The following is a 14420-nucleotide window of genomic DNA, read 5'->3' as shown; positions in this document are numbered from 1 at the left end:
TTTTTTTTTCTATTTTCTTGACCAATAAACAACCATTTTTTTTAACAAATTCCTTTTTTTCATTTTTTCTAAAAATTTGGCTGAGTTTCGACACTATTTTGATATTGGTTATTTTTCTAAAACAGATAATCAACTCTTTGTACTCTATTTCTCTCCCTTTTTTTTTAATTTTCCAAATACTCCAAAGCCGGTCAGCTTGTAAGTCCGAAACAAATAAATGCACAGAAAACAAGTAGGATGCATCAGGATGGTCTTTTCATTTTGGTACATTTGTCCTAGACAGACCCAACCCCTGTGTTGGGCCTCCAAAGTCAAATGCACATGATGCAAGCAAACGTTCCTACTAGGGATCCGGCATGAAGCTGAGTTATTCTAGGTTCGTAACCTGGGTATTTGCTCTAGACTGTGTACCCGAGCGGACAACTCGAGTCGAGGAGGAGGCTACGTACCGGGGACCCACGAGATCGTCCGGCTTTGTAACTTGTCCGGCCTCTTTCTTATTTCAGGATATGACACTAACAGAATAGGGAGTCTCGACCAGCAAGCACATCCCCGATGATGAGGGAGGAGGGTTTCGGCACAGTTTATATACAGTTCAGATAATATCAAAGCGGTAAGAGCAACATTTAGCACATTAGGCTCAACAAGTAAAAATCAGATAACAGATAAAGCCAAATATAACAATTCATCTAAGATCGAATTCTGAACCCTAAACCAGAGATTCTGGGTTCGTTCCCCAGCAGAGTCGCCAGAGCTGTCACACCTCCTTTTTGCGCGCCTACCCCGAGGGATAAATGCATGAGGGAGTTTCTCCAATTTAAGTGACAATATTTGAAATGGGATTATTTATTCAATTCAGACTCGCCACTTGGGAAAGGTTTGGCTTTTGGTGTCCCAAGTCACCGGTTTATCTCGAATCCCAAATCGAGGAAATTTTCGACTTTCCAAATGAAGTCTGCGAACCAGAAATTCTGAGTAAGGAATTCTGTTGACCCGAGGGAAGGTATTAGGCACCCCCGGATCCCGTGGTTCTAGCACGGTAGCTTAAATTGTTGTAATGGCTAAATGTCTGATTTTAATATATGTTATAACTTATGTGCTTTTATTAAACTTTAAACCGCTTTTATTATTTTTAATAGAATTGCAACGTCGTGAAAACACGTCTCAAACCACGTTGCAATCAATGCACCCGTGGTTGTTGACACATTTAGACTCCGTTGAGATTTGAATTTGGGTCACATAAACGTGCACCCGAGTTTAAGAAGGTAATATTATTAAATGACGGTCCTAAGGTGACTAGTGTATTATCATCTTTGTGAGAGGCCATGGAATTCGCTAAATGGCACGTCCCGAGGTCTAAAATATTTTTAACTTGATTAAGAGGGCCATGCAATGTAAGATTTTGTTTAGCGCGACTCAACTCATTTTTATTTTTAAAAGGGCAACTTAACAACTACAATTTTCTATTATGTATTGTCTCCAAAAGAAGAGGAGACCCTAATTAACTTAACGTTTCCAATCAGTTAAACATTTGAACACGTTTGGGCTTCAGAAACCAATCCAAAAGAGACGGTATCTAGTTTGACGTTAAGTTGGCCAAAACACAAGCCTTTGCCTAGGCCTGAATGTGAAATGAATCACGCCCGGATCTGTGCCATGCCTTAAAAAATGCCCAGGCCCACTTAAAATGTTAGAGCAGGCCCAAACTAATCCATCTTAACCAAATTTCATAGCTACTGGGGCACATTAGTACTGTACTCCATGACCCTTTATAACAATAAAACGATGCAACCACATTCCAAATCAACAAGTACTGTGTATTAAATTCAAATTCCCATATTCAAATTAATGGATTGCTATATTACTTCAGAAGCCACGGTTGAACTAAAGTAATTACTAACTGAGTTAAAATATTGAATTTAGACAATCAACCTTGATGAATTAAACACTATTTCATTTATTGACCTAAGTTTACCATTTCCTATGCATTTCAACATTTAGGTCTAAACTAATGCTATTTTATTATCAATTAATTACGCGAATCACAACCATTACGCGACTACGATTACAAACCGGCGACAAACAGCTCAAATGTCAAACTCAGATGCCTATTTTTTGCTTTTAGAACTAGATTACTAAAGTTAATCCAAATTTATCACACTCCCTGTCTTAACACTAAACTAATACAAGCATTTAACTAAGGTAGACTAAACTAATGCCTAAATAGCCAAAAGTCCACAGTCTATTATAGTCTAAATCTATTACAAACAAGCATCATACAATGTGAAACAACTGAAATTTGCAATAAAACTAGGTGACAACTTTATTTCATTCCATCAACTTGAGTTCTACATCAGCTTGGAACCAGAAAGTGTACCTGGAAGAGTATTGGAAATTCAGAAAATGGAGTATCAGCAGCAGCAATGAGCAAGCAACGCAGCAGTTTCAACCACGCAGATATACCAGAAACACACTCAAACGAAACTCGAAATGATTTGTAAGACTCGATAGCAACAATCAACGCCCCAAAAGACCCCACTGAATTTGAATTAAACCAAAACTAGACCAGTAGATCGCAGAAGAAGTTCCAGCAAATTGGAATCAAGCTAGAAAATCAACATCAATTATTGAAACTCGACACTGAACCAAAATTCAAACGGAATAGTGTTTTTTATTGCTTTGGTTGTCGGCTATTTTTTTTAACCCTCTCTTAACTTTCAAAATGCTATGTCAACTCTATCTGTGTTTTCCTCCAATTCTCTCTACACTCTCCTCCTTTTTTTCTGTTTTCTTTGTCTCTTTTTATATGCCTATTAGAAGAGAAGAACCTCCTTCTTCAAAGACAGGCTGCCTTGGCTTAAAATAACTCCTCATGGTTGTCATTTCCACTTAGGATTTTCTAGGCATGGAGTTTTTCCTATTTTTAATCTTCCTAAGTTCAAAAATGTAGTGAATATCCTACTGTACAGCAGGTTTCACTACCATTCTCATGTGCATTTTCAGCTTTTTATCATTAAACCCATGTTGTTACTGATTTCCAACTACTAAAGGCACTTAACATATTATCACTCCCACTATTGATCAATTAATTTCATTAGTTTAATTAATATTTTAGTACCCTACTGTCAGCCCACTAACACTTAAATATTTCAAAACTTTTAAACTCCATAATACCCCTGAAAACTCCTATGATTTATCGTATTACCCTTAAGCATAGAAGTCTGAAGTTATAGCCTATATAAGCTTACTCCTAAGACTGGTTTCAGGTTAAACTTACAGTTCTACAACTATATCCAATTCATTCATTCATTGATTCAAACTCAGTCAAACAGGGGAGTTAATCCAATGGCATGAGTTGGTCATATTGGGAACCAATCTTGACCAACTCAAAGCCAAAAGGATCAAGCAGGCAAAGATCAAAACGATACTGAAACCAACATATTGATACGAGTTTTCCTTAACATAGAGAAGAAGAATCATGCTAGAAATTCTACTGGAATGAGCAGACTCATGTTTTTTCTAGTTTTTCAAGTGAGTTTAGTTGACGACACTTACTTAATTGACCATATGAGCTACAACAAATAGCTAACAAATAATAACAAAAGATATGAAGCAGGTCACCAGATGGCTTTCAGTGACTTTAGATGCAACAGGGGATTTTAACACGAACTTAACTATCCTATGATTCTAAACAGGTTGGACACATAATTCACTGTAAGTACAAGTAACAAACAATCAGAAGAAAAATGACTAAATAAAAGGTCTTATGAAGACGCACAGAATTGAAAGAAAATAACAAAAAAAAAAAATCAAACAAATTAACTAAACATGCAAGCAAATACAAGTAGAACACAAACAAGAATAGAAGGAAAAGAAACTTATCTCGGAAGATTAAGAACAAAACGAACCAGGCTCGAACTGTACTCGACCTCTTTTGAGGTCGAATGGACTTTAATCGAAGTGTCCTCAACTGAAAACAACTCGATTAAGGTCTATTAGACCCCAACCTTTCATTAATTTGGTCAGAACCCCCATGGTGTTGTGTTCTAGGGTTTACACAGTCGATCTGGGGCTTGAAGCTCTCTGGTTAGATTCGAACCAAACCAGGCTTGGTTTGGTTATGAGGAAGGTCAGGGGAGTCACTGGTACGAATTTGGGGTGGATTGGCATGGGCTGAGGTTTGGCTCGAATCTTCAAATGAAGATTCGAGATGATGTAGGTTGATTCGAGACAAGGGAGCAACATATTTGGAACGGGGGTGGTCAGACGGCTTAGGGGTGTTAGTTTGGTGACCGGTGTTGTTGATGCCGCCGGGTTTCAGGCGACGGGGTAAGGTGGCGGCGCTAGGGTTTCATGGGGTCGTCTGGTTCGTTGAGAGAGACGAAGAGAGGGTGGGTAGCTTAGGGGGTGTGGGGCGCGTTTGAAAACATATATAGTGGGTGGAGGTTTGATCCAGGTCGTTGGATCAAGAATGATCAACGGCCAAGATCTTTCACTTGGGTGAAACGACGTCGTGTGATTTAAGTGAGACCGGGTCGGTCTCTGGGCTTAAGTGGGTCGGGTATCAGGGAGAGCCTGGAGCCGTTGGATTGGATGGGATGAACGACTCTGATTGGTCATGCCTAAACGGCGTCGTTTGGATTAATGAGAGAGCTGAACTGGACCGTTGGATCTGTTTGACCAACGGTCCAGATGGAAGGTGCCAAGACGGCGTCGTTCCTTGTGTCTGAGGGACGGACTGGATCAATGTGTTTTGGGCCTGATTTTCCTTGGGTTTAAAATGAGCCTAGGTCCGAATTTTTTTCTCAATTTTTGCACTCTTTTCTTTTCCTTCTTTAATTTCTAATTAAAAAACACAATTTCTAATTAAATTGTAAAATCAAAAATAAACTACACAAATATTAATTAACACTTACAACAATCAACACACAAATTAAAATATTTGATTAAAACAAAATCACACAATGACGACAAATAAAAGAAAAATAAATATTTTTGCGATTTTCCTTTTAGAACCAAACTATGATTTGATTAATTCCTAAATGCACAATTAAATCCTAAATATGCATGCAACATGTATTTCTTATATTTTATGATTAATTACAACAAAGTAAACATTTACGGACAAAAATAATTATCAAAAATGTCACGCAAATTCTCAAAATTGTACTCGAAAGTAACTTGTTTTATTTTTGATTTTTTTTGGAGTAATTTCCGTGAAGCAAAAATCACGTGCTAACAACCGTAATATTATTGGTTCAAATATACCCTCTTCTGTTAAGTTTATCCAAAGTGAATATCTAATCATATGTGACACTGATATTTGATGAAGTGGAAGTCACATGGCATGCCACCTCATGGCCCCTAATTCATATATAAAAGACTAAAATTTGAAATACAACATTTTTCATCATAGCGATAATGGTGGCAATAGTGATGGAGGGGAAGGAAATTTTAGTGGTGCCAAAACAAATAGAGGAGGTGGTTAAAAAATAGTGTCATGTAGGATTGAATATTCACTTTAAACAAACTTAACAAAAAAGGAATATAGTTGAACCAACAATATAACAACAAAGGTGTATTTGAATTCAAACTATAACGAGTGATATATTTAAACTTTTTTTGATAGTACATGAATATATTTAACCTTTTTTCTTTCACAGTAAAGTTATAGATCGATTCCGCACTTAAATATTAATGCAGAACTCTCCATCTGTAACTGGTGGTCAATCTCTACACGAAACTTTTCTAGTATATCTTTGACCTTGCCATGTGGTTCGAAACAATCCTTCAAAAATTGAATGGAGAGAGCTAGAAGATTACAAAGCTTTGATGTGAAGAGGGGATTTTGTTGGTGGGGTTTAAGGCGGTTTATGTGTGTATCTTGATTGCTTGTAAATTTTTAGCCATCGGTTGCGCAGGCCTACCACCAAAGGATATGGTGCAATGGATGAAGCTGCTATTCTCTTAACCACAACTTTCGAGTTCGAGTTTTGGGTATGGAAAAATCCTTAGTAGAAAGCATTTCCCCCCGAATAAAGTCCTGTGCGGTGCGAATTCAAATATAGTCGGGCTCCAATATAAATATCGGATGCTGAATAAGAAACCAAAAAAAATAAAAATGATATGGCAGTGTACTTGGCTTCTAGAGTATTTGACAGCTTGTTTCTTAATCCTATTTCTTTCTATGGTGACCATTTCCAGAATCCATCTCTATTAGGAGTATAATATAACTATTTATATTAAATATTTTTATTATTGTTAATGTATTTATAGATGCTTGTGTTGATCATGGAAATCTTAAATATAATCTTGAGATTTGACTCCAGTACAAGATCTCTTTATTTTCTAAAAATAGTTGTCTCAAATTATTTGTCATTTTAGAAGGATAAAAAAAATTTCTTCTCATTTTACCCTTAATAGTAATTGTTCTTGAAAATGAGGATGACATATAAATAGAATAAATATTCAATGAAGATAGATTATATTTAAGATATAAATAAGAATACAATAGTCAAAAATCCCTTCTAATTAATGTTTCTTAATAGCTTGTTTGGATGGTTGTTACATATCGTTTCATAATGTATTGTATTGTATTATATTGTACTGTATCGTTTGATGAATATAATGTTTGGATAAATTGTATCATTTACTATTGTTTCACGATGTCACATACCAACAATATGAAGAATAAACTTGCAGTATTACAAAGCAAGATGATGGTACGAAGTAGAATTATTATATAAAAAGATAGGATAAAAGATTATTAATAATAATAAAGGGCAATATAAGAGAAAAAGATAAGGTAGCGATGCGATCACACCAAATTGGTTGTTGCATCAAGCGATATTTTTCCGTCGTTACGTAACGACGGATTTAACGATACAATACAATAAAATTAAGTAATAATCAAAACAAACATTGTATTTAAAGTAATAATACGATATAATAGAATATGTAACAATCAATTTGCACAGACAATTGATCAATACAGTAGGTAACAATCATACAGTAGGGTCGTGTAAAAGAGAAATATGACAGATAATTTGAGATGAATGGAATAGAAAGTTGCATTGAGATATAAATTTGTTCAATTAAGTCATTAACTATAAAAGAATTTAACTATGGTTTGCTTCGATCTCTCCCCTCACGTTGCCTAACATGAATTCCTTCTTTTTCTCCCAAATTTTCTGGATTAAGTCATTAACATGAATTATTATCATTGATTCCCCTATTTCATATCTTTAGCAGCAGTATAAATCATTGACTAGGTTAGTCTAAAGTTGATTTTTAATTAGATTTGTCATTGACTTACTGAACTAAATTTAAGGACTACCACATGAAAATATCCTTATAGGCATAAGCTTAGTGTGGCGGTAGTAGGTCTTTTCTAGGATAGCCCAGCTACTAAAGCCTAGGAATTACATTCTTAAGTGCTTCTAGAATGCATCATGCTAATTAAGTAGTCAACAGTCTTACTCCCTATTATTTCATTCAATGATCTCGTTTCGCTTCTCGAGAATCAAAAACATAAATTTTAATTAATATGTAGTTTTTGCCATATTAATATGCGGAGAATTATAGATTACAATATTTTTTTGTATAATTTTTGAATATCTAAATTTTAGTTTTAAAATATTAAGATAATTTTATCCATTAGATTTAAAATTTAGATAAATTGACTCTCAAGAAACGAAACGTGACAAGTAAATAAAAAATGAAGAATATAATATTCGATAATGAATATTTAATGAATTAATATTAGTTTCTTTATGCTACACATTCTCTTGGTAGTTGCTTGGGAAAGAAAATATGGAAGGATTGTCAACCTAATTTTATAAGAGCACATGTATTGTGTCTGGTATAACTTTTCTATTTAGGAAAGAAAAATATTTTTCTCCACGTACTTAACGTTCTCATATTTTCCTCGGGTCCATTTTAATTAATTTTTTGACTTCTTTTTAGTTCAAATATTTGGTTTTTTAAAATATCTAGAAAGAGTAACTTTTTCCCCCAAAATTGTCCTTGGAGCAAAGAGCCTAAGAGTATTTGTTATATTTTTAATGAACAAATTAAGGTTAGTATGATCAACTTTATTGTTAATTAATGCTAAAAAATAGATTCCTTAATACGTGTAAAAATAATATCAAAAAACAATTAAAGTGGACCGGAGGGAGTTAGGTATATTTAAGTGTATTACAATATGTTCACATTATTTTTGTTGTTCTGATGGTAAGCAACCTCCACTTCCAACCAAGAGGTTGTGAGGAACATCTCTACTTCGGAGGGGGCCGTAGTTCATGTTTGAAGATATTTATGTGAACAATGAAAAAAGTTAATGAAACCAATGCTTTTATGTGGCTGTTGAATATTCAACAAAATATGCCTAACGTAGACTTAAAGTAGAATAACCCCTTCTCTTGCCCACATTGTTTTTTTTTTTTTCAATTTTCCTATAAATATTGCAGCCTATATAAGTGTAATAACATAATTTTATAGTAAAACACATTCCTTTCTCACTAATCAAACCAAATTGATCAAAGTGTCAAAAATACAAAAAAAATATGAAGAAGCCATCTTCTACTATACTTTCAAAGAAACTCATTAAACCTTCATCTCCAACTCCTTCTACTCAAAAATGGCACAAACTCTCTCTTCTTGATCAAGCTTTTAGCAATATTTACATACCCTTTGCCTTTTTCTACACCAAAAAACAACTTGATTCTGTTTCAATTCATCCAACTCAAATATCTCATCTTCTCGAAAATTCGTTATCCAGATTACTCGTATCATATTATCCATACGCTGGAAGACTTAAGGATAATACTGTCGTCGATTGTAACGACGTCGGTGCTGATTTTTTACGTGTCCAAATTAATATCCCTATATCTCAAGCACTTGAAAAGCATAATAATGTTATTGAAGAGATGGTATTTCCACAAGATTTACCTTGGTCAAATTGTACTAACCGTGGTTTAGTTGTAGCTCAACTTAGTTACTTCACTTGTGGAGGAATTGCTATTAGCTTGTGTACTTCTCACAAAGTTGGAGATGGACATAGTAGTTACAATTTTTTTCATGATTGGGCCAAGTTAACCCGTGAGGCCAATGGGCCAAAACCCGTTTTACAATATGTCCAAGAATCCATATTTCCTCCACCTATTACTGGTACTCCATTTCTATCTCCTGTTTGTACATCAAACAAAGATGATTGCATTCAAAGAAAGTTCATATTTTCCCTCCAGAAACTTAACAAACTCAAGACATTAGTTGCTTCTACATCAAACGTTCAAACTCCGACGCGCAATGAAGTTGTCAGTGCACTTATATTTAAGTGTATTGTTGCTGCAGTGAACGGTAAATCATTTGAACCATGGATCATGTCGCAATCTTTTGACTTGCGACATCAAATAGATTTACCACCAAATAGTATTGGAAACATTTTGACGTCCACTTATATATCCATAGCCTCTGAGAAGTACATGACATTAGCAAATATAGTTACAGAAATGAGAAAAGAAAAGCAACGAGTTTCTGATCGAGATAATGTTGAAGATAATCTATTTCTTAAGAAGTTTCTGGAACTAGCTACAGAAGAGAAAAGTTACTCAAAAGTTCAAAATAATATGTGCAATTTTAGTAGCTTAGTGAAATTTCCAGTTCATGAAATTGATTTTGGTTGGGGAAAGCCTGCAAAAATGAACATAGCAAATGGTTTACATAATAAGGTAATTTTCTTGGTTGGTAACCTAAGTGGAGGAGTAGATGCATTTGTTTCACTAAGTGCAAAAGTAATGTCTGCTTTTGAAAAGGACAAGGAGCTTCTTGAATTTGCTACAGCAGTTCCAACTTTTTAGAGGATCTTAATATCTTCGGATTAACGACTGTTAATTAAGGTGGAAAGCGCTTCCTATTGAGAAGTTTCGTGGAGGATCTCATTCATCCGACTACAGCTCGGGTAGACCCTATTTAGTTTGTTGTTGAGTTCTCTCCGAGACTATAGGAATGTTGCATATTGTTCTTCAATGTATGAATAAATATTTAAGGCGATAGAATTATCATTTTTTTTTATTGAAAAATTGTATTCGTGTGCAATGCAAAATATATTGAGTTTCTAACATTTCCTTCCTTTTACTGGCGTGAACTGTCCTCCACAAAATATTTTCTACTTTTCCTTTCCTTTTATTCTTTTATGTTCTTTTGTTTGATCACTTTGGTATTCGCTGTCGTTTGCCCTTAGTTTTTAAAAATATATGCTCTTATCACATATTTGAAGATACATATTCATTTGCAAATGGTAACTTTTCTATACACGTTTCACGTAAAAAAAATACGTAAATTAACTCGAAAAGTCAATTGCGTACTCTAACCTTACAAGCAACCTCTTACCCCTATTTTTGTTTAAAATTAATGGTTTACACAACTTTGTTGAAAATAAAGTACAATTTGACGGGCAAAGAAAGTATAGGCATATAAAATTTATTGACTCAAATTCAATAAATAGTTGAACTACATACTACACCAAATAAATATGGAAATTTTATCACCTATAGAATAGGTTAGTACCCTATTTATATTCTATAAATACCCTTTTAAAATATTACATTCTATAAATACCCTTTTTAGTTTATAGCAAAAAATTTAAATTTAGTTCCATCCTAAAATTAAGGCTTAATATATGCTACAAAATATTTTTCTATCTCATTTTTTTTTATTTTCTCTCACCTAATTAGCGTATATCTCCTCTCATCAGCTTTTCTCTCTCTTCTTCAATACACTTTTCCCTCTTCTCCCACAAACACACGTTCCATACACTTCAAAAACCCTCCTCCGCCATTATCGCGTATACTTCTCCGCCATTATCACCCCACACGCCATTCTTCTTCGCAACTGTTCTCAAGCGTATTTTGACGGGCAAGTTGGTTCTCAAATGTTTTTTAGAGCTTCACAGTTTTATTTTGGAAATCTTCTCCCTGTAGGTAATTCAACTACTTCGAAATTGCTTTTTCATTAGTTTGTTTCTATAAGTTTTTTTAGCGAATTTACACAATTTTATGATATATCTTCCATTTGTATTGTTAATCACCAGGATTCTTTGAGTTTTCTCTCTAATGTCGGATGCAACGCCACTCAACAGACTACCCAGAGGTATACCCACCAAAATTCTCTATTTTGATGGGCCCTCTTTCTCGTTGCAACTGACTCAAGCGGAGAAAGATTTTGCAGGTTTATCAGCATCCAAAGTTGATGAAAGAAGAAGTAAATTACACAATGACAAGTTGAAAGAAGTCCAAGTTGATGAAGCTTCAAAAGAAACCAAAAATCAAGTTGGCTCAAAGAGGAAAAAACCTATGAAAGATTCAAGAAACCAAAAGGTAATTGGTATTTGTTACATGTATTCTGTTGTATTCATATGTATCTTCTTGTATTTTTGTACCTTTTTGTATAGTGTATTCTGTTTCTTCTATAGTATGTTTATGTATTCATGTGTATTTGGTTGTTTCCAACAGTTCATTTTTAATGTAATCTTACCTGTATTCATATGTATTCATGTGTATTTAGCGTTTGCTAATGTATATTTGCGATAATTCAATTGTCCAGTTTGACCTCAAATGTATTCATATGCATTCATATGTATTCAGGTGTATTCATCTTAAATATTTTGTATTATATCTGTATGTTACAAAGTATGTTAGCATATATTTAGCCTTGTCACTGTATCTAGTCTTCTGTAAGTATTTGTAGTTGTCTAACATGCATTTGGCCTTGTCACTGTATAATGTCTTACATGTATTCCAAAAAAACTTAATATGTATTTTTGTAATGTATTCATATGTATTAACATGTATCTTTCAATGTTCATTGCAGGGAATTGATTTGTTTGTGAAACACCAGCCAAAATTAGCACCCCATATTAGTAGTTACACTAACATTGATATAGTATCCCAGCTAAAAGATAAGCTTACTCCCGATTAGTTCCAACAATTCGGCAATACATGCTTTGGCTCATTTCTTCAAATGAAGCGATTTGATGTTCAACATAAACTCTTCAGATGCTTCATGGCTCGACAGTTAAACGGCACTCCAAACAATGTATTTGCAGTATACGTCAATGGTACTGAATTACATTTCATATTAAGGGAGTTTGCGCTTGTGACTGGCCTCAAATGTGTAGGTAAAGATGAAGATTTTGAGTTTAGTGAAACTCCTCCTAACCGGCTTATTGCGACTTATTTTGAAGTGCTAATATTGTAAAGAATAAAAACTTGAGACAATGCTTCAATGACAAGGCATGGGGCCCCGACAATGATGAGGATGCTTTGAAGATATCTTTGTTGTATTTCATCCACACCTTTATATTTTCATCTGAGAAGAATAGTGCAACTATACCGAGGCTAGATTTTGACTTAGTAGAGAGTGGGCGCTATTCTGAATATCATTGGGGTATTAAAGCATTTGAGCTGTTGATAAACTCGATTAGCAAGAAGATGGATGCTTTGAAGAAGTATTACAGGATAGCTGGGATGCCCCTAGCTATGCAAGTGTGGTTTTATGAGTGTTGTTCTTCTGTTGATTCCAAAATTGCAGTCCGAGTCTGCGACGTGGTCCCCAGAATACTCAATTGGAGAACCACCGAAAATCAGCCAACATTTTCTTATCTGACGAACGGCATGTTCAAAGACACCGGAAACACGGTAATATACAAATGTTATCAATATTCTGAAGATAATTGAACACAAATACATCTATAATTTGCATACATTTCCATTCAGTTAGAGGGGAAGCCTACTGTAATATACATTGGATTCATAAGCTTATATACATGAATACTTGCATACATATTAATACATTTTAATACATTCTAAATACAACAGAGTTAAATACACCTGAATATAGCATTATACAATTATGCATTAATATGTTTTTTGTAAGTCATAACTTATTTTTGTTCATAGATTGTGTTCAAGGACATCACTCCTCTAGATATAGAGCTTGCTATTTTTCAGATTCCTCAAGTGTGCGCCGATATTGAGAAAATACCTACTCCTGCGCATTCAGACAAATCGGGACAGGATACAGATGACTTTTCTCCTACAACCAATCTTCAATCTAAGAAGAAACATGTTGAAAGTGTTGGTCCATCTTCATCACCGCCACATAAGAAGGTCAAGGTACAAGCCAAGATTCCTACAAAAGAACCAGAATATCAGCCCAAAGTCCCTCCTGTTTGTGTTTCTGACATTGGACATAAACTTGTGCATGACCATCAGCTCCCAGAAGGCCAAAATGAGGAAGTATCTTCTTTGAGGAAAGACCTAAAATCATTCAAAGAATACGTGAGTATTTACCCACCGATTAATCAATAAAGTTTGATAGCTATGTGTTTTAGTATTTTTCTAACTATTTTGTACTGTTAAGGTTGTTGGAGAGTTCAAGTCTCTAAGGACATTGATCAATGATAACTTCAAGATGCTTTCAGACCAACTTCAACAAAATCAGCAAACTGAACCCATAGTGAGACATGATGGTGGCATTGACACAGATGTCGGAGATAATAATGAGGTCTAAAAGCAGTTATCATATTGAACATATGTATTTAGCTGTATTCATATATGTTTTAATCTAGCCATTTTACTGATGTATTTAACTGTTATTCAGCTCTATATATATGTATTCTGACTTTTAAATCTTAATATATTGAGCATATTTTTTTAGATGTATTCATAACTGTGTTACACTTAATCTGTAATATCACTTTAAACTGCCGTATTTATTTTTATTTCAACTGTATTTACATGTATTCTGCTTGGTTAATCTGCATTTTCTGTAATGTATACTAGCTACTTATATGTATTTAATCTTTTTTCTAACATTAAGTTACCATGCTAACAATGATACATACAACTACCAGAAAACTATTTCAGAGGTACCGTCCATCATACCATCTACCACAAACCAAGAGGATGTATCTAAAGAATTCTATGTTTCTCAATTTGAACTGGACGACAAGTTTCTACCCAGTCAAATTCCAGAAACTAGAATAGTTGTTCACGCAAGTGCAAAAAAAGATGAAGCCACACCAGTGCAACCTCAATGAAATAGGCGACCAAGTAGATGGAACTCTTCGCCTTATCAGTCTAACTTCGACTCAGGAGGTAAGTGATTTTACAAACGTAATATTCAGCATTCATCGTGATTGAATCATTTATAGTAGTCCATAAACACAAATTCAATTTACAGCATGTTCCTCTGTAAAGTTGACACCCATCTTTGAAAAAAGACACCCGTTTGAGAAAGATCCAATAACGGGGCCACATCCTATGTTACTCATTCAAGAATATGACAAGTGGGTTCGTGAATGTCTTCTAGCAAGACATGATCAGAAGTGAGTTTTCCCCCGTTCATTGTATTATGTTTTC

At 34.5% G+C, this 14420-nt stretch overlaps 1 protein-coding gene and 1 long non-coding RNA gene across 2 annotated transcripts; both read left to right on the top strand.

The window, feature by feature from the left end:
• Positions 1-8483: 8483 nt before the first annotated feature.
• On the top strand, positions 8484-10120 carry LOC104221431 (acyltransferase Pun1-like). The gene has a single exon (XM_009772502.2). The coding sequence runs from the start codon at positions 8565-8567 to the stop codon at positions 9855-9857; it is 1293 nt and encodes a 430-aa protein (XP_009770804.1). The 5' UTR covers positions 8484-8564; the 3' UTR covers positions 9858-10120.
• A 3178-nt stretch (positions 10121-13298) lies between these two features.
• Positions 13299-14076, top strand: LOC138884111 (uncharacterized). The gene is made up of 3 exons (XR_011404226.1): positions 13299-13337; positions 13420-13563; positions 13913-14076. It is a non-coding gene; the product is annotated as an uncharacterized lncRNA (long non-coding RNA).
• The last annotated feature ends 344 nt before the right edge of the window (positions 14077-14420 follow it).

The sequence above is a fragment of the Nicotiana sylvestris genome, chromosome 12, assembly GCF_000393655.2.
Source record: "Nicotiana sylvestris chromosome 12, ASM39365v2, whole genome shotgun sequence".
Lineage (NCBI taxonomy): Eukaryota > Viridiplantae > Streptophyta > Magnoliopsida > Solanales > Solanaceae > Nicotiana > Nicotiana sylvestris.
The sequence above is the reverse complement of the archived record's forward strand: the minus strand, read 5'-3'. Positions and strand labels throughout refer to the sequence as shown.

Bases quoted from the DNA above. Each gene is read 5' to 3' on its own strand.
- LOC104221431 (XM_009772502.2), top strand. From the start codon at position 8,565: ATGAAGAAGCCATCTTCTACTATACTTTCAAAGAAACTCATTAAACCT.